Source organism: Leptonotus elevatus, chromosome 9, assembly GCF_054856555.1.
Source record: "Leptonotus elevatus isolate MCC_2025b chromosome 9, RoL_Lele_1.0, whole genome shotgun sequence".
Lineage (NCBI taxonomy): Eukaryota > Metazoa > Chordata > Actinopteri > Syngnathiformes > Syngnathidae > Leptonotus > Leptonotus elevatus.
Genome location: NC_141247.1, coordinates 22,355,819 through 22,374,491, shown reverse-complemented (window position 1 = coordinate 22,374,491; position 18,673 = coordinate 22,355,819). Strand labels below are relative to the sequence as shown.

Here is an 18,673-nt window from a genome sequence, read left to right as displayed (position 1 = left end):
CTGAAGGCTTGTTGCAAGATGCACGAGCACATTTTTTTCCACTGATAAGCGGGCTGGGACTTAAATGCTAGTAGAAGAACTGAGCTAAATGAATATTTGGTCAATGAAATTGTATTTATTCCTAACAGTCTATTCTCTTCGTTTGATAGCGTTTGTTTTGGTTGCGCTGCTTTACTGCGACAATTGTTGCAACACAAGAGTCTCATTACAGCTTGTAAATGAACACAAGAGTTGTAATGATGTCGCATGTTGTGATACTAATAAAGTTTTCTTTAAACAGACAATTGTTGTCTCCGCATTTTTGTACCTAGCATTTTGGCGACGAACATAGTTTCACTCTGCACATTTGTCCTCATTACTGGACCGATCTCGTGGTCCTGATGGTACGAGTATTCAGAAATGGCAAATCCAGGTCCAGAAAGTAAGAACCCTGCCACAGTTTGGCTTTATCCCCAGGTGCTAGATAGCTAGCTAGCTAGCTCCCATGGTGCTTGTTTACCTTTTACGGAGCTAGCTATAGTATCAGGGGCTAAAGCCAAAACTGTGGCAGGTTTTTTACTTTCTGGACCTGGATTTGCCACCTTTGAGAATATTTTAGCTTGGAACACCTGACGCTAGCAAGGCTAACTGCTAGCCTAAGTTTATTTTTGTAAGGTTAGCTTTTTAACTGAAAAAAACACAAAGCAAAATGGAGACTAACTATAATGAAAATTGTAAAAAAAAATACAGTTGAATGGAAATGTTGCCGCCGGATATTTGGGTTATCTTCTTTTTTGACTGAATGTAAGGTAGGATGACAAAATCATGTGATTTGCGATTAGTCGACTTCAAGGCCTAAACATCGATGCAGAGTAGTAAAGTCGACTTATCGACTACTTTGTTCAACTGGACGGTAATTGCCTCCAGATGCCACAGGATGGCAGCAAAAGGCTATGTCTGTCAGGGCAAGGACATTTTATTTGTATTTTTGTATTTATGGCTTCTATAACTGCGACATGATTGAGCGGCAACTGGTTTGTTATGTTTTTGCTTTGAAAAGATGAACCGGGAAGTGAACTGCAATATAATTGTATGTGCATATTGAGAGGCATGAAGAGTGTGTGTTTTGCCCCCGCTGCGAGATGGCCTCTGTCACAAGAAGATAGAAGCCCCCTATCCTCTTCGGGCCCCTCGGCTCATCACTTTTTTCAGGGGGGGGGGGGGGGGGGGGGGGTAAGCAAGAAGCCGCTTGGCGTCGCCATTGCTGCTGCCGCCGTCTTGACCTTTTGGAATTTCACAAAGGAGAGGCGCTCCCGTCAGGAGAGCAGACTGAGGGTCAAATCTTGAAGAAGGAGGTCTTTAGCGTCTCCTTCGGACAAACAAGTACACTTCTTTATGTAATCAATCAATTAATTAAACATGTTAATTGCAATGTATTTTTGATCAATTTATTTCAGAAAAGCATTTTTTTACGTATTCATTGTAAATCATAAAAACGAAAATATTGATAAAACAAACCAATTTACTCATACCTTCTGCCACCTAGTGGAATAGAATTGAATAGTTCTGCTCGTCGATATATGTTGCCGGCATAAGATACAATATTTGTAGCAAATTACTGACCAGTTAATTAAAATTGGATAAGTGGAAATCAATGCACTCAAGGTAAATACTGTACATAGAGATTTTTTCCAATACAAGCAGAATTGGCAAAAGAAGAAAAAAAGAGGTTGTTGGTCAACCTTCGCACCACCCCCAACTCTACATGTCATCATTATCCAAACACTCCATTAAATGCAAATGAGAAGTTCATACATGAAAGTGCAGCGATAAAAAAAAATTAAAAAGCGCGGAGGGTGGCGATTGAGTCAATTAGATGTGTGAGGCTCTTTACAGGTCTTTTCATTAGTTTCAGATGTGGCTTTCAAAGCTGTGTAGCAGAAAGGACATCGAGTATGTGGGATATATGTGTGTAATATAAATGTTATGTCCTAATTGAGCCTTAAAATAGGAGCTTTACATCACAGCGATGCTGCGTCGGCTTTTAATGAGGAGCACAACAATTCTCTTGTTGTCACGGCAACCACACATCTTGCTTGAGTGGTGGGACCAGCCAGGACACCAACTTCTCATGTGTCAAACAAGTGTCAGTACTGACCATATTGTAATTTATTTTTATTTATTTTTATTTATTTTTATTTATTATTATTATTATTATTATTATTATTATTATTATTATTATTATTATTATTATTATTATTATTATTATTATTATTATTATTATTATCAGTTGTACATTTTAAGATGTTTTTTTTTAAACTTTATTAGACTTTCTTTTGTTGATTTAGTTTCTCTTAATATTGCACCGGTTAATCACAGATTAAATTTAATATTGTTGACTTTTTAAATGACCTTTCTTCAAAATTTTTCTTAGCATTTATTTTGGGTCATTTTTCACAATTTATCTTTATGATAATAAAGGTTAGACTGTTTTTTTTTGTTTTTTTTTATCACACCAATTCAATAAAAACAACCCTGTTTTATTTTATCACATTGTGCTTCAGCTGTATTTTTAATTTAGATTTTATTTGATATTTAATTTGTATTTAATATTTTAATTACACATATAAATCTAACTATAATTAGTTTTTTGTTTCTTAACTTGTTATACTTTACATATTAGTAAATTAAAAAAAAAAACTATGAAATAATTTATTATAAAAATCCAAGCTCAATTGTAAATTTGCCACCATTTTTACTTCATTATGATTCATTTGGAATGACTTTTTATACCTTTACATTGTACTTGGATTTTTTTGTATACTAATTAAACAAATGAGACCCTGCAAGTTTACTTCATTATACTTTATTACCGCATTTGTTATTTCTTCTTCACATTTGTATTCTTGTATTTGTACTTTGTATAACATTTGTTGTACACGTTTTTCAAAGCTTTTTCAAGTGACAGTTCAAATTATTCCACCCCAGTCCTGTAGGTGGCAGTAATGTACATAACAAGTAGACTGACAACCAAAATAGAGTTTAGCTATCGTATTGCAAATTCCTGCACCCAAAAATTTAATTCCTCTTCTTACGGCCAATTTCCCCATAGTGTTTTTTTTTGTTTTTGTTTTTTGGCTATGACTTTAATCAGCCACATAATTTCCTGCAAATTAAGCCCTACCCCTAAACTGCCCACGCCTTCCATCTTCTTAATACCTTGCACATCTAATCCAATTCATTATTGGAGGGGGGGCTTTTTTTCCCCACAAGGCTGTCAGAGGAGACAAAAGTGCTGCCAAATATGGATGCCTCTTGCGTTTCATTGGATTTGTGCGCAGCCCTCCCACGGGGATGCGGTAGCGAGAGGGACTAAGAAAGCAGAAAATACCTGAGGGTGGGGGGGGCGGTTGGTGTGTGGGGGTGCTCATCATGTTGCTTCATTGATGAAGGTGGCATTCACAAAGAGGCAGGAGGGCAATTGAGGCGCTAATTGAATGCAAAGGCGGAAAAAACAACATTATCTTTGACGACTTTTGATTGATAGCGAGCTTGTTTGTGTTTTTGTGAACAGAAAGGAATGAAAACGAAGAATGTTCATGTACATGTAAATGGCTGGCTTCCTGTTCGGTTTGGTCCTTGAGACTTTTTTGTGCGTCCTGTTATGATGGACATGGTCCATCATCCTAAATTTTTACAAGACAAAACCTCAGTTCAGGGAGCATGAAAAGCTCAACTCTGGACTTGGTGACACTTTCCTCGTCCCCTGAGCAGCAGCTGCAAGCAACCCGACGGTGACCCCCGTGTCGGGCCTTAGCCTCTTCTGTGTTATTCTATAAATATCAGATCGGGTTCCCATGTGCGAATGTGCGCTTAATTGAGACGGAGCCCCCGCTGACCTCGTGTAAGGCTGAGCTCTCTGCGCCGCCACCTGTCAATCACGCCGACTAATTGGGAGAGCGGAATGGTCGCCGGCGTCCAACTTGTACCAAAAAGGGAAAGGCAAGGATGCGCTTTTGAACCTTTTAGGTGTTTCTTTATGACAAGATGCTGCTTTTTGTGACATGCGTTAAAATGTCGCAATAAAAAAAACACTGCAGAAAATTTCAAAAATTATTTTTGACATAAAAAAAACTATTTTTATAATTTAATAATAATAATAGTAACGTAATAATAAATTCATAATAAATATGCATATTTTTTTAATTATATTATCTAAAAATATATTCTTAATAAATCATATATATATATATATATATATAAATTTCAACTAGTAACAAACAAGCCACATGGCATCAGAAGTGGGATACAAGTTCAGCTTAACCATATCCCAACCGCAAATCAAAATCTAAATTGCATTTTCCCTCACAGACGCAGCACTTCATCAAACGCCAATGCTAACCTTTGCTAACACTGCAGCTACTCTGTGCTTACTTAGCTATTCACTTTGACGTGATAGTTTCGAAAAATGTCACATTTCCACCATGGCTTCCAGCTTCTGACGCCCCAAAAAATTTGAGCATGGGTGAACATAGAATGATAAAGAATTTGTCATTTTCTTTTTTCAGAATTTCTTCTGTGTAGTTAACTACAGGCCAAATTACTATCGAACAATAAAAAAGTGAGTATTCATCCAACTATTGTTATGGTACCTCACTTCTGACACCCAAAAATACATTAGCTGTTAACTTTAGCTAGCCAGTTTTTCTTGAACTACCACCTGTGGTGTCAAACACTAGTGACTTAAGTACAATGGAATGATTGAAAAGATTCCCCAAATTCTGACAGCGAAAAAGATACTTGTAGCTAATCTTGAATCTCTCTTGTTTTTCTCAGAATTCCATCTGTGTTGTTAACCATTGCCAAAGTGCAATGGAATGAATAAAATGTCCAAGGACAGCTTGGATGCTTATGACATTTTTGGTGCGGTACCCCACTTCTGACGCCACAAAAGTCATTAGATGCTATTATCCGATATCCTCAGAGTTGTTTTTCTCAGAAGACTATCCGTGTTAACTACAGGACAAAGTACATCGGGACATATACAATATCCAATTGCCATTTTAGCATCCCACTTCCGACACCGAAAAAAGATGTTAGTGGCTGATCTCGAGCCCCTAAGAGTTTTTTTTTGTTGGAATACCATCTGCGTTATTAACCGTCAAAGTACAATGGAATGGTTTAAATGTGCAAGGACAGCAAGTGTGCTTGTCCATTTTTCCCCCGTGGCATCCCACTTCTCCCGCCAAGAAAGACATTAAGGGATAATCCCGGATCTCTTCTGAGTTGTTTTCTCAATGCAGTTAACCATTGTTCAAAGAACAATGCAATGATTAAAATGTCCAAGGGCAGTGTCGTAGCTTGCCCAATTTTCACCATAGAAACCCACTTCTGACGCCAAAAAAGTTGTTAGTGGTTGATCCCGGATCTCCGGGGAGTTGTTTTTCTCGGAATACTATCCGTGTTGTTAACCAAGTAAAATGGAATGATTAAAATGTCCAAGGACAGCACAGGTGCTCGTCCAATTTTCACCATGGACACATGACACATCCCGCTTCTAACGCCAACAAAAGAAAAGAATATGTTGAAGCGTAGGAGGTCTCTTCAACCCCGAGAGAACATTGGAAGAGGTTTCAACCCTCTTAAAATGCCGCGTGGTGGGAGGTCTATTTTCTCTCCATATTGCCTCGCTCCGCGGGGAGTGCGCGTTTGTGTGCGCGTTCGTGTGCGCGCGCGCACGTTCGTGTGCGTGCGTGCAGGTTTAAGCCGGGGATCAGAGGTGGGTGGCGGGGCTGCTTGACGTTGTAAGATCTTTCCACCAGATAAAAAAAAAAAAAAAAAAGAACCAGCGAGCGGTTTTTATCAGGAGGTCACAAGGAGAGCTGAGATTTCAGGGTCAATCGGTTCATCTTTTTTTCTACACGTGTATGCATACATATTTCAATTCATGTATGTACAGAATGTTTTTCAATGCCTCTGTCACCAAGTGTGTGAATTGAATGTATACGAGAAGAAAAAAAAAGAAGGTGCAGTTAATCTTGTCTGCAACTAAACCAGCATAAGATTCATGTATAGTAGTAATAATTTTATATTTTGCAGATGGCATCCTCCAAGGCCTAATTGAACATCACAATAATGGCGATAATGTGCATAGACAAACACAACAGATGACATGTGGGGGTTTTTTTTGTAAGTGATGTGTACGTAATGCGTATGTCAATATTCAAAGTTAATATTTGATGTTTGTGTCGGTGCATGTCTACATTTATACGTATACAGTATGTACAGCATATGTGATATAATTCATGTGTATGCAAAGCATACTATAATATGTATATGTTGTCTAGACTCTTAGAGTATGTGTAAAAAGTTATGCATATTTATGAGTATATTTATGCGTTTATATCACACGTTTGTGTGTGTGTGCAAGTCTCATGTCAATGGAGTTAAATGGTGACACGTATATATTTTTTCCTCATCCATGAGTTTAAGGCATTGGTAAAATAAAATAAAAATGCCGAGAAGAAAATCTGTCTTCAAAATGTGGCCCATTGACGTTTCAATTTCTGCCGAGGAATGAATACAATGGCACGTTTTTGCCAAAGCAGAGAGCGTCACCAAGTGGAGGTTTTTTGTTATTACCTCTCTTTGTGTATAGGACGTAAGACAGTGAATAAACCATACACATTAAATACAAATTAATCAATAAATATTGGCAATGTTTTCATGCCAACAATAATAATTATAACCACAAGCAATGATGACCAGGCCTTTGAGTTTCCTATTTTATCCAAAACGTCAACTTTGATGCCATGCTATTCTACATAATAGGCTACATCATAGGTTAAAAAAAATATATAATAATAATAATCTTAACAATTTAGCATTGCTTATCTGTCTAATCTACCTGCTTACAATTAACGCTCATTTGATTGAATTCCATATACGCATTCGTCAACTGTCAAGTGTGAAACGCAATTTGCCCAAAATGGCTGAAATAAGAATCAAAATGGATGACGTCCTGTTCAATTTTGGTCACAGGTCCTTGAGACTTTTTTTTTTTGAATATCCTGTTATGGTAGTGCTAGACTGAGTTTCATGTTGATCAGTAAATTGGGACCCCTAAAATACATTAATTTTCACCCATATGCTCGCCAAAATTAGTATTATTATTTTTATTTTTATTTTTATTTTTTTAGCATATTCTGCAGAATCGAGGACCAGGATTGGGGGAAGCCTGTCATGTGTCTAATCAGGCCAACAACAGACTGGTTGTGAGTCCCAGGTGATGCCAATCATCAATCAAGCCAAAGCGGCACGTTCCGCTTCCTGCTTCTCAAAGCTGGCCCCATTTATAGCTGGCTCGGTACAGGTTGTCTTCATCCGACATGTCTCCACTGTTGTGTTTTGTCCTTTTGTTAGCATGGCCTGCTATTTGGGCACGGAAGAGTTTCAGCGAAAGGCCCAGCTGTTACCGGCCTGTCCCTCGGAGACCGGACTGGGGAGTCAAGTGAGTTCATGTTTGTTGTGCAGTTTGGTGATATGTATTTACATCGCTCTCTCACAGAACCGCACCGCGGCCACATGAGATCCTCAACCTGATCCAACTGCCCAAGACGTGGGACTGGAGGAACGTGAACGGCGTCAACTATGTTAGCGCTACACGAAACCAGCATATCCCCCAGTATTGCGGGTCCTGTTGGGCCCACGGCAGCACCAGCGCCATGGCAGGTGAGGTGGCGAAAGTGCCGAGTCAACTTTTTTGTAGAGTCTAAAACGAGTACAAAAAGCGCCATTTTCTTGACAGATCGCATTAACATCAAGCGGAGAGCGGCGTGGCCTTCGGCCTACCTGTCAGTCCAGCACGTGCTCGGCTGTGCCGACTCGGGCACTTGTCATGGAGGCGACCACGGTGGCGTGTGGGAGTACGCGCACAAAAACGGCATCCCGGATGAGACCTGCAACAACTACCAGGCCATTGATCAGAGTTAGCATCGCAGCTAATGTGTATAGTATGGATGGTGGGCCAGCAGGCTACCTGGTTCATAATCTAAATTCTAGTTGTTCCATGAAAATGTATTTATTTCAGCCTCTTTACATGTCAACCAAATCTATCCAGGGCCTTCAACCTATCAGATTTGTAACTCATTCACTGCCATAAATTCATAAAAAAAAAAAAAGAATATTGTTAAAAAATTTGGGGCAATAGATGGTTATTTTTTTTCAATTGTAATTAATAGCATGTCATAATTGGTCACAAATTTTATATCAGTTCTAAATGTACAATCAAAAAATTATAGGTTTTCATACTCTTAACAAGTGTGGGGGGGATGTTAAACTAATAGAAATTGTTTAAATTAATTTTTGACGTTCATAGCCGTCAACGGCAGTGAATGAATTTAATTTAAAAAAAGGGAAGAAAATATAAAAAATTTGGGGCGTCAGGCCATTAAAGTTTTTGATCTCATGACTTTACTAGTTAACTCATGATTTTATCACAAATTTCATATCTGTTCTAAATGTACAATAAAAACAGTCTAGGTTTTCATATTAACAAGTGGGGAAAACAATTGTAACTAATAGAAATGGTTGAATATAATTTTTAACGTTTATAGCCGTCATTGGCAGTAAATGAGTTAATTGGCCCTTAAAGGGCAAGCGTGCTAGCACTCAAATGCCAACATTTATATATATTTTTTTTTTATTCTCTAGTTGGTCAGATCAAAACTTAAGTTTTTAATGTTTACGTTTGGTCATATTAGATTAATTGTGGAAAAACTTGACTTCATGGCATGGCTGCTTTATTTTTTTAAATATTGTATTAAGTCAGTTAATGCCCGGGTACCGAATTCCATTTTTAGTTGTCAATTTTAATAACTGTTTGCAGGATGTCATCCTTTCAATGCATGTGGGACATGTTTGACTTTTGGAGAGTGCGGCAAAGTGCAAAACTACACTCTGTGGCGAGTTGGTGACTACGGAGCCATCACAGGACGGGACAACATGAAGGCAGAAATCTTCACAAGAGGACCAATCAGGTTTTGTAAAGTTCTTTTGAAAAGTTCACAAGGCCGTGTCCAGAGTTGGCGTGGGATTGTAGAGTAATTCTTAAAACAAGTTTCCCTTTTCTTGCTATTAAATTGATCTTTTGTTCATTAGTAGAAAAATGGTTAAAAAGATATTTGGGTTTTTTAAATTTACAATTTAATGATAATATAATTTACATTAGATTTAAACTGGCCGTTTTGTTTTTTGTCATAGAAATTTTGAAACATTGTATATTGACTCATTCACTGCCATTGACGGCTATAGACGTAAAATTGTCATTTGCACTATTTCTATTAGTTTCACATTTTTCCCCCCACATTTGTTAAAGACTATTAAAAAAAAAGTACATTTAGAACAGATATCAAATTCATGATTAATCTTGAGTTAACTATTAAAGTCATGTGATTAATTACAATTAAAAAAAATAAAGATTATTAAAAATTAGGGCGACGATTACATTTTTAAATTGTAACTAATCGCATGAGTTCAATAGTTAACTTATGATTAATCACAAATTTGATCTGTTCTAAATGTGAGGTTTTCATACTCTTGTTAATAAAAGTGAAATTAATAGAAATAGTAGAAATGAATTTTTGACGTCTATAGCCGTTAATGAGTTAAATAGGTGATGCTAAATTGCACCAAAACTCAAATTCAGCCATTTTCACTTGAAATCAACATCTCATGATTAACACTCAAAAAATATACACGATTTAACAGTCAAAACAAAAGGTCTGCCATTTTTGTTTTGAAGTGAAGATTTGAGAATTGTGGCCTGTTTGATCAGCTTTTGGAAATAACGATTTCCTCTCCCATCTTTCAGCTGCGCAATCATGGCTACGGAGAAACTAGACTTCTACACCGGCGGCTTGTACATGGAATACGTCAAGGATCCCGTGATCAACCACATTGTGTCGGTGGCCGGCTGGGGGGTGGAAAACGGCACGGAATACTGGATCGTGCGCAATTCCTGGGGCGAGCCTTGGGTGAGTTGTGCCGAGTTGACGGGCTGCCGACCGTTTTAAGCTAACCCGAGTCTTCCAACAGGGTGAGAGGGGCTGGCTTAGGATCGTTACCAGCGCCTACAAAGGAGGAAGCGGACCGCTCTACAACCTGGCTGTGGAGGAAGATTGCATGTATGGCGACGTCATTGTGCCATTGTCATATTAGATGTAGATTTAAACCCCCAAAAAAACATTTTAAGACTTGTAGTTGCAAATCAGTGGAAATAAACTTTGTTATAGAAAGATTGCGGTCTTTTCATGCACTTGTATAATTGTGGTCATCAGGATTGGACTGGCATATAAAAAAAATCGGCCCGGCCAGACTCCTGCCTAACGTAGTTCTGGCACTGTTTGCGATCTATATTGAAACTGGATTACTAGCCTATCTAAATTGTGGGCCAGTCTCTTGGGGTCAAATGTAGGAAAATAATTAAAAAGCACTGCATTTGGGCCCCAAATGGAGGCTGGCCCAACAAGCATCTGCCCCGCATGCCAGATGGCCAGTCCAGCCTTGGTGGTCATATTTGAGCTATACTGAACATCTGATTGGCTTTGCTGAACTTTTGCTCCGTAGTACTGGCTATCGATTCCTATTTTCTCACTTGATTCAGAAAAAAATTCCCTCAAAATTTAAATCTGATTAAACATGGGACAGTATTTTTGAATATCAAGGACATGATCAAATCTCCAAACATTACATATTGCGGAGGAACTGGTTAAATGATTTACTGTAATAATCACTTAAGTGTTACACAAACATCGCCATGTGCAACGGGATAAATATTTTCATAACTAATTTATAATTGTAAAAATTCAGGTTTTTCATATGTAAGGAAATTCTTTAAATGTCAAAACGGTGAAATGTAGTAAAAAAAAAACTATTTAAATTCTGTTTTCTTATAAGAAAATAGAGTAAAATAAAAAAAAATGTTAATATCTGGCTCAAAGATAAATTGATTTTGATTATTCAAATTTTTTAAAATAACCCAGCTCAGCTGTTGCCCACTTGCGTTGAGAGGTGTAAGACCTGACTGAAGGTGCTAAAGAAAGTACTGTAATTGGTATCAAGGAAGTACAGTGGCCCACCACCCAAAATGTAATTGCCCATACCATAAAATGGGTACGAACTATGATCCCAAAACTTTTTATTTGAAATGCTTACAAAGATTTTTTTTTTTCAAACATGACTACAGACTTTAAACATAAAGTAATTGTAAGTGATCAAGAAAATCTGCAGTAGCTATATCAGTCCAATGTAAAACAATGCAGAGCAAAGTTGCATCAATGGCGTCGATGCACGCTAAGTGTTGGTGGGGAAATGCTATTTCTAACGTATTCCGTCTTATTTGTCATGACTTGTTTAGTTTGAATGCCGACGTATGTTGAAGTGATACAAATGCCTCAGGGGATCTTAGTGGAAATGATGGAGATGCTTCACAATTTGCTGCATTTATTCCAAATCATCTGTAAAGCCTTGGGATCGTAGTGTGATGTATTTACATTTCCTATGGGAATCATTATCATTAGGTGCTTTGCTTGTAGAAGATCTCCACCAACCCGTGAGGCTGCGACTTAATGCGGTAACAATCTCGTCGTTCTTGCACCAGGTCGAATAGTTTCGCCAGCGTTCTGTTTCTCGGGTTCCTGAAGATCAGAACTATGGTGCAGCCTGTGGGGCAGAGCAGATCCTGGTCCTCCAGAGCTCGCAGGTCCGCAAGGTACCTCCGGGGGTTGTGGTCCATGAGAACCATGTGGAAGGTGTCGCTGGTCCTTGGACCCGTTCCCAGATGGGAGCGTAGTGTTGGGATGGTCTTGCTTGAGCTGCCTGTCAACACCTGGAACTACATAGATGACTTTAAAAAAAGATATTTTTTTTTACTTTAATTCAAAGTCCCTCTTAATTTTAATACACAACTCCTCAATAAGCAAACTCTAGTCTGGATCTGAACCATGACAAAAATAACCAGATGGCAAATCCAGGTCCAGAAAGTCAAAACCCCTGCCACAGTTTAGCTTTAGCCCCTAGTGCTATCTAGCTAGCTCCCTAGCAAGTAAACGAGCACCAAGGGAGCTAGCTGGGTAGCTAGTTCCTGAGGCTAAAGCCAAACTGTGGCAGGAGTTTTACTTTCTGGACCTGGATTTGGCACCTCTGGACATTTTTGCATACTATCGACATATAAGTCTTTTTTTTTTTTTTTTTTTAATGAATGGCTTATTAGTTCACCACTAAATGGCAATATGGATCACTGAATGTCCCTTTAAGGTTCTTATTTTGACTGGTACCATTTTGGATGATTTACGGTGCCTATTAAATCCATGCAATTTTTGAGAGATTTTACAGTTGTCCCATTTTAAAACCTGGACAACTTTTCTGCTCCTTACGAGGATTTATTTTAACTGGTGCAAATTTACAGTGTATTTATTTTCTCCAGCGCAACTTTTACAGGAATTACGGTAATCTTGTTTTAACCTGAGCAATTAAGGTATTTACCGAAGTATTTTGTTATTTGTTGGAGATTTACAGAAGTCTTGTTTTGCCACTTGTAAATTTTGGGAGATTTACAGTAGGGATGTAACGATAACGGCATTATCGTGATATTATAACTGCCGCAATATCGTCGTCGTCATGTCACGATATTAAAAGCAGCACATCTGTTGATTTCCATTTGTGCAGTTCTAGCACCCTCTGGTGGCTAGTTTTTTTGGTGCAGTATAATTTTCACATGTTTTGGCCCTTGTATGTTTAAGATCCATGCTAATTGTCAGATGAAGGGGAACGTAATATGCTTGTGAACAGAGTCAATATGTGGAGGAACTCAATGTGTGCGTGCATTAGCAAATAAGTGCCTCAATATTAACTCATTCACTGCCATTGACTGCTATAGACGTCAAAAAATTCATTTGAACTATTTCTAGTTTAGCATTTTTTTCCCACTTTTGTTTACAAAAGTATAAAAACCTAGAATGTTTTTTTGTATTAGAACAGATATAACATTTGTGATTAATCGTGAGTTAACTAGTGAAGTCAAGCGATTAATTACGTTTAAAAATTGCCCGATGCCCCAAATTTTTTATAATTTTTTCTTTTAAAAAAAAAAACATTATTAAAAATTAAAAATATATTTTTTAAAGAAAAGGTTATTAGAAATTAGGGGCATCGGGCGATTAAAAATTATTGTCGTAATTAATCGCATGACTTCACTAGTTAACTCACGATTAATCACAAATTTTATATCTGTTCTAAATGTCCCCAAAAAAATTTTAACTACTAAAAATTGTTAAAATAAAATTTGGACGTCTATAGCTGTCAATGGCAGTGAATGAGTTAAGTGTTATTTGAGATTGTATGTGGTTTATATGTTGCTGTTATGGACAAAAGCACAACATTGTCTTTTTTTTTTTAGTATGAGCTTTTTTCTCTTTCTTTTTAACAATATTGTGACCTTTTTTATATATATATATATATATATATATATATATATATATATATATATATATGCCAACCTCCCCACAATATCGTGAAAAGTATCGTATTGTGACCTTCATATCGTGATATCGCATTGTGATGTTTGGATATCGTTACATCCCTAATTTTACAGTAGTCTAATTTTCACCCTATGCAACTGTTCTGCTTATTACGGCCATTTAATTTCAACTTTTGAGGAATTGTATTTGAACCTGTTCAACTCTTTGGCGAGCTCATGGGAGTCTTTCTTTAAACCGGCGCAACTTTTCTGCTCATTATGGTAATCTTACTTTATTCTGCACAATGTCTGCATGCATTAAGACGTGCACAATTTGTAATGAATGACTTCCCTACCTGAGTGTCATTGAAGCCCGCCACCAGGATAATCTCCTCGGCGAGGCTGGCCACGTTGGGGTCCTGCTCCACCGTGACCAGCCTTCCGAAAGGGGGCAGCAGGCGCAACAGGAGCACTGAGCTGTAGCCGCAGTACGTGCCAAGTTCCAGCACCCTGGAGGGACGCGAGCGCCGGCCCACCTCGTCCAAGGCATGACCTGTGGAGACGCAACAGAAGACCATTGGTTTGATTATTACCTTTTCATTTAAGTTTTAAAATCGTACACCTTTTTGTAATATTGAACATTTTCTGCAGGAATGTCAACGGGAAGCTTATAGTCCGAAAACCATTGATGTCAATGGTATCAATTAAAATAAGGGTGGGACAAAATGTTGATACTGCACTGTGTTCATGTTTTCTAGATACCAATTCTTTATTAGCCAGTGTTTGGGCGCCATCTTGTGGCAATTTAGGGTGTGAATATGATTACAAAAACCGCAAATGGGTTTTAATGGAAAAGTTGGGCAAGGGTGTCACAAAATATGCATATTTCATTCGTTTCATTTAATTTTTACTTTTGTTTCAAGCAATAACAAAGCACACGGTCAGTGTCTGGTTCCACACCAAAAAAAAAAAAACGAGAGAAAAAAAAATCTAATTCTGCCTGAAAGAGAGTGAGAAGAGGAAAACGTATTTAATCGCACCCCCATCTCCCATTCAAAATTTCTAGTAGCAGAGTAGCTAGCTAGCGAGCTAGCCACTCTAGCTACTAGCTAGTAGCTAGCTACTGTAAATTAGGGATATAAACATTTCTAGTAGCAGAGAAGCTAGAAATTTTGAATGGGACATGGGGGTGGGATTAAATAAGTTTTCTTTTTCCCTTTCATGCAGAAATTGACTTTTTTATTCTTTTGTTTTTTTCTCTTGTTGATGTTTTTTTGTGTGGAACCTGACAGACTGTTATTGCCTAAAACAAAAGTAAAAATGAAATAAAATTAATGAAATATGCATATTTTGTGACACCCATCCCCAAAATATGCATATTTCATTCAAAATAAGCATATTTCATATAGGTAAATCAAAATATCAACATATGACAAATAGGCGGGGCTTCAGTTCCCCTACTTTTGCGGAGGATAGGGATCAATTGGCACCAAGATACCACAAGATGGCGCCAAAGCAATACTTAGAGAGCTTTAGCCTGAGCACACACACAAAAAAGAATCGCAAAGCATCAAGGGTAACACTGTATTGACATGTGAACAGGCGCACACTGACCAATCTGCGCGCCGATCGCGCCGGTGATGTGCGTCTCTGCGTAGATGTCAAAAGTCGCCAGGACGCTGGTGGGGTTGCCGTGGATGCAATTGGTGAAGACGAAGGCGTGCGTATCCTTGGGGCTGGCGTGTCCCCGCAACAGTCGCAGCGTCCATGCCAGCGCGCCGTGCCAAAACCTCATGACGGCGGGAAACAGCGGCACTGATGCCGCCACAATCGTAGAGGACATTTTGATATTACCGTGCGATGACTTTGAATCTCCAAAACCTACGGAGGAACGAATGATGAAAAGACAGCAAAAAAAAGAGACTATTATTTACAATATGCATTTTTTTTATTTTATTTTGTTTTATACAATTTAAAATTAAAACTAAAACAAACTTATTGAAAGATTTACGGGACAGACAGTTTTTTTTTGGGGGGGGGGGGGGCGGGCGGGGCGGTTTCTACATGTATTGAATTTATTTAACTAAGCAGTTAATTTATACATTAACCTAGTTTATGAAGAAGAATGGACTTTTTAAAACAATATTTCGTGATTTAGATGGGACTGAAAAGGCAATAAATGAGTAGATAAAGAATTTTTATTTAGACATAGTAATTGTCTAATAATGAGCATTACAGTACATTAAAACCGAGGAATTAATGAACTGGATTTTGAATTTGAAGTTAACCTTTGGCTCCCTCTATCGACGAAAATATGTATTTCTCCTTTTTAAATTCTAAACCAAAGGGGGAGAAAACTGTATGCACATTTTCTTAAATCTTAAGTTATTCCTCAACTAAAACTACTACTACTTTATTTCTTTCTTTTTGCATTAATATAAAACATGAACATTAATTACATGGTTTAGAACAATTTGTCACAGTGTGTTGTTGTTACAGTAACACATTTCGGTGCTTTGTGAGCTAACCTTCAAAGAGAATTACAAAACTGTTGGGGTAAAAAAATAAATAAATCCACAATTAAATGAATTTCATGCTGTAAAATTGTATATTTTACTTACCAAGCGCAGGGAAAGAATGTGTGTGCTTATCCTGTCAGGCACAGATGCAACAGCTGACTGGCAAATCAACCACAATCACACAAACACACACAAAGTGAGCCACTTGACTCCTGTTGCTGGTATCCAGGACGCCTTGTGGAGCAGATGGAGTGAGCACCTCAGAGACACTTCATTAGGTACACCTGCGCACACTATCAAACAATCAATAATTATACATTTGCACATATAATAACGTAGACTTGTGCGTTTTGTAGTTAAAAAAAATAAATAATAATATTTAATTTAGGATTGTGACTAGTTTGCATACTGCGGCGTCCCGTCAGTCCAACTGAATCAAGTTAGCGGAAAGAGGTCAAAGAAGGCCGGCAAATCCGGATCTGCTTCACACTAAGAGTATGCGTGGACGCTAATTTGGTCAAAATTGGTGGCAAACAATCACCCACTTCCTGCTACACAGTAAAACGAAACCCAACGTGTACAATAATACCTTTGTATGTAGACAATAAAGCTATTAAATCTACCATAAACATTTAAATGTAAGATTCCGTCGTCTTGTGTCCTGGCATAATAATGAGCGTGTACCTTTTCAATCAAGCTTTGATTTGAGAGCTCAGAAACTTCACATGAACGTACAGTATTTATGTATTCGCTGTTACAAGAGTGCAGAAGGCAGAAGCCATTTACGTCATTAAGAAATAAATACAAATACTGTAAATTAAAAGCTAACAATGCTCGTTTTAGCTAGCCCAGCCCATTTACGTCCTCACACCAATGAGGGCGTTCCGTTTTGATCACGTTGATTGAGAGGCCATAATACGTTATTATATTTTTGAACTTGATACAATACTATAATAAAAATGGTCTTACCTTATTCATTTGTGTAAAAAAATAATAATAATAAAGAAAAGGGAAAACACGATTTTTAAAAAAAAACACTGAGACTGCCACAGGTGATTATATCTAGCCAATCAGCTTAGCGGAAATCGACTTGCTGTGGTGGACGAGGAAGTGAAAGCTCGCATAACGAAGCGGTTGATTCGAAAGTTCCTTTACGTTCGAACTTCGAAACTCTTCTTATTTTCTCTCTCTCTCTCTTTAAAAAAAAAAAAGTTTTATTGCACGAGCACATGATAAATGTACACACTACACGTTATAACGACGTTAACCTGTCCATGAACAGCTTTCGCGAATGCGTGTCTTTAAAACGTCACACCACCAAGAGGCATGGTCATAAAATGGCCACTTGCGTATTGCTTTATTTTGTGTTCAGTTTGTGCACGTCCCTACCGGAAGCAGTGTAGATGACTCGAGCAAGCTTTGCGCTAGCTTTCCCTCCTCCTCCTCCCTCGCCTCTTCTTCCTCCTCCTCCTCCTCCGCAGCCCAACCGGCCGCCCGCCACACAGTCTCCGTGGAGCTCAACCGGAGGGGAGCCACCGTGGCTCGACTGTCTCGCCGGTGCTTGCTACTGCGACATAACCGCCAGAGGCCGACTAACTTGGAATAACGACGCCTAGCGACCCTCTTCAATTTATTTCTGTTGTTCTATTTGATGGCAGAACTGCCACAACGACGCTTGGGTATGGCAAGTGAGGTAGCACACAGCGGACAGTCGCATCAGCATCAGCCGGCCACTGCGTCCGCTTTCCGGGAGGCGCAGAAATGGATTGAGGTGAGCTTTTGCTCGTTTGCCGGAGGCAAGGTGTCGTATCGTGCATAATGTTTGATGTTTTGTTTGAAATGTGCATCCTCTTGCCTTGCAACATCATCGCCTCGTCACCTGTTGAAAGGTGACGTACGGCTGACATTGTGTTTTTTGTTTAAAAAAAAAAAAAAAAAGTCATGTATCCGCAGCTTTATTGGACCAAGCTACATATTTTACATGACAAAAAAAAAAAAGGTCACAAGGCTGATTGATGATGAATTTAGTTTACTCACACATGAACTTACTTTGTGTTAAATCTGAGCCTGTTTAGTTGAACACAAAGCTGCTAATCTGTTGCATGAATGGCAACAGGTGGATGCATAGGTTAATTGTACCTTTGGCAGAAATTCACAAGTACAGTAAGTCTACTTTAGATTCTTAGTGGGGGGGGGGGGGGGGGGGGTTCAACGTTGCATTTACGCTGCATTCTTCGATTGACACAATTCCGATCGATTTGCTCGTGCGAGGCACAATTCAGATATGGGTTTAAGAAAAATACCAAAATAATGACTTAACCATTGTGAAATTGGGCCTGTTTAGATGAACGCCAAGTTGTTAAATGAATGCCGACAGGTTGATAACCAGGTTAATTCTACCTTCTGCCATCGACTGGAAGAGCATGCAAATTGTTCAGATTGTCAACGTATGTATCAATTGATGAGCAAAGATGATCATGGCATGATGATAGTCTTGCAATTTACGTATTTTGTTTGCTGTTTGCTAGAACAAATTGAATGGACGCTTTTGATATTGCATGTTGTCGTCAGTGATATTATTTTTATTTTAGCGCAATATTTAGCCAACAGTGACGAAAATGACATGATTACAGCAGTGAGGTATTTATTGAATAAATTG

General features: G+C 38.3%; 3 protein-coding genes across 13 annotated transcripts in view; 2 read left to right on the top strand and 1 right to left on the bottom strand.

Annotated features, from left to right (window-relative positions):
• Positions 1–7,270: 7,270 nt before the first annotated feature.
• On the top strand, positions 7,271–10,197 carry LOC147168829 (cathepsin Z-like). Its single transcript, XM_086084396.1, has 6 exons — positions 7,271–7,489; positions 7,547–7,710; positions 7,787–7,966; positions 8,867–9,017; positions 9,851–10,013; positions 10,075–10,197. The coding sequence occupies exons 1-6, from the start codon at positions 7,368–7,370 to the stop codon at positions 10,195–10,197; spliced, it is 903 nt and encodes a 300-aa protein (XP_085940522.1). The 5' UTR covers positions 7,271–7,367.
• Positions 10,198–11,159: 962 nt separating this feature from the next.
• Positions 11,160–17,759, bottom strand: LOC147168828 (transmembrane O-methyltransferase-like). Of its 6 annotated transcripts, none has more exons than XM_086084398.1 (5): positions 17,404–17,759; positions 16,117–16,307; positions 15,110–15,376; positions 13,852–14,048; positions 11,160–11,872 (listed from the first exon to the last, which is right to left on the bottom strand). In XM_086084398.1, exons 3-5 carry the CDS (start codon positions 15,336–15,338, stop codon positions 11,555–11,557), a joined length of 744 nt encoding a protein of 247 aa, XP_085940524.1. In that variant the 5' UTR covers positions 15,339–15,376; positions 16,117–16,307; positions 17,404–17,759; the 3' UTR covers positions 11,160–11,554. The 6 variants fall into 6 exon arrangements, with proteins under 6 accessions (XP_085940524.1, XP_085940527.1, XP_085940523.1 ...); XM_086084401.1 differs by having other exon boundaries at positions 16,117–16,298; XM_086084397.1 differs by lacking the exon at positions 17,404–17,759 and adding an exon at positions 16,984–17,380.
• LOC147168827 (LIM and calponin homology domains-containing protein 1-like) overlaps positions 17,364–18,673 on the top strand; it is a 47,034-nt gene continuing 45,724 nt past the window's right edge. Inside the window, exon 1 of one of the 6 annotated variants that reach the window (XM_086084386.1) lies at positions 17,364–17,785. In XM_086084386.1, coding sequence (XP_085940512.1) covers positions 17,666–17,785 — 120 coding nt within the window. In that variant the 5' untranslated portion in view covers positions 17,364–17,665. The remainder of the gene's footprint in view (positions 17,786–18,673) is intronic. The other 5 variants (XM_086084387.1, XM_086084388.1, XM_086084389.1 and 2 more) reach the window with 5 other exon arrangements.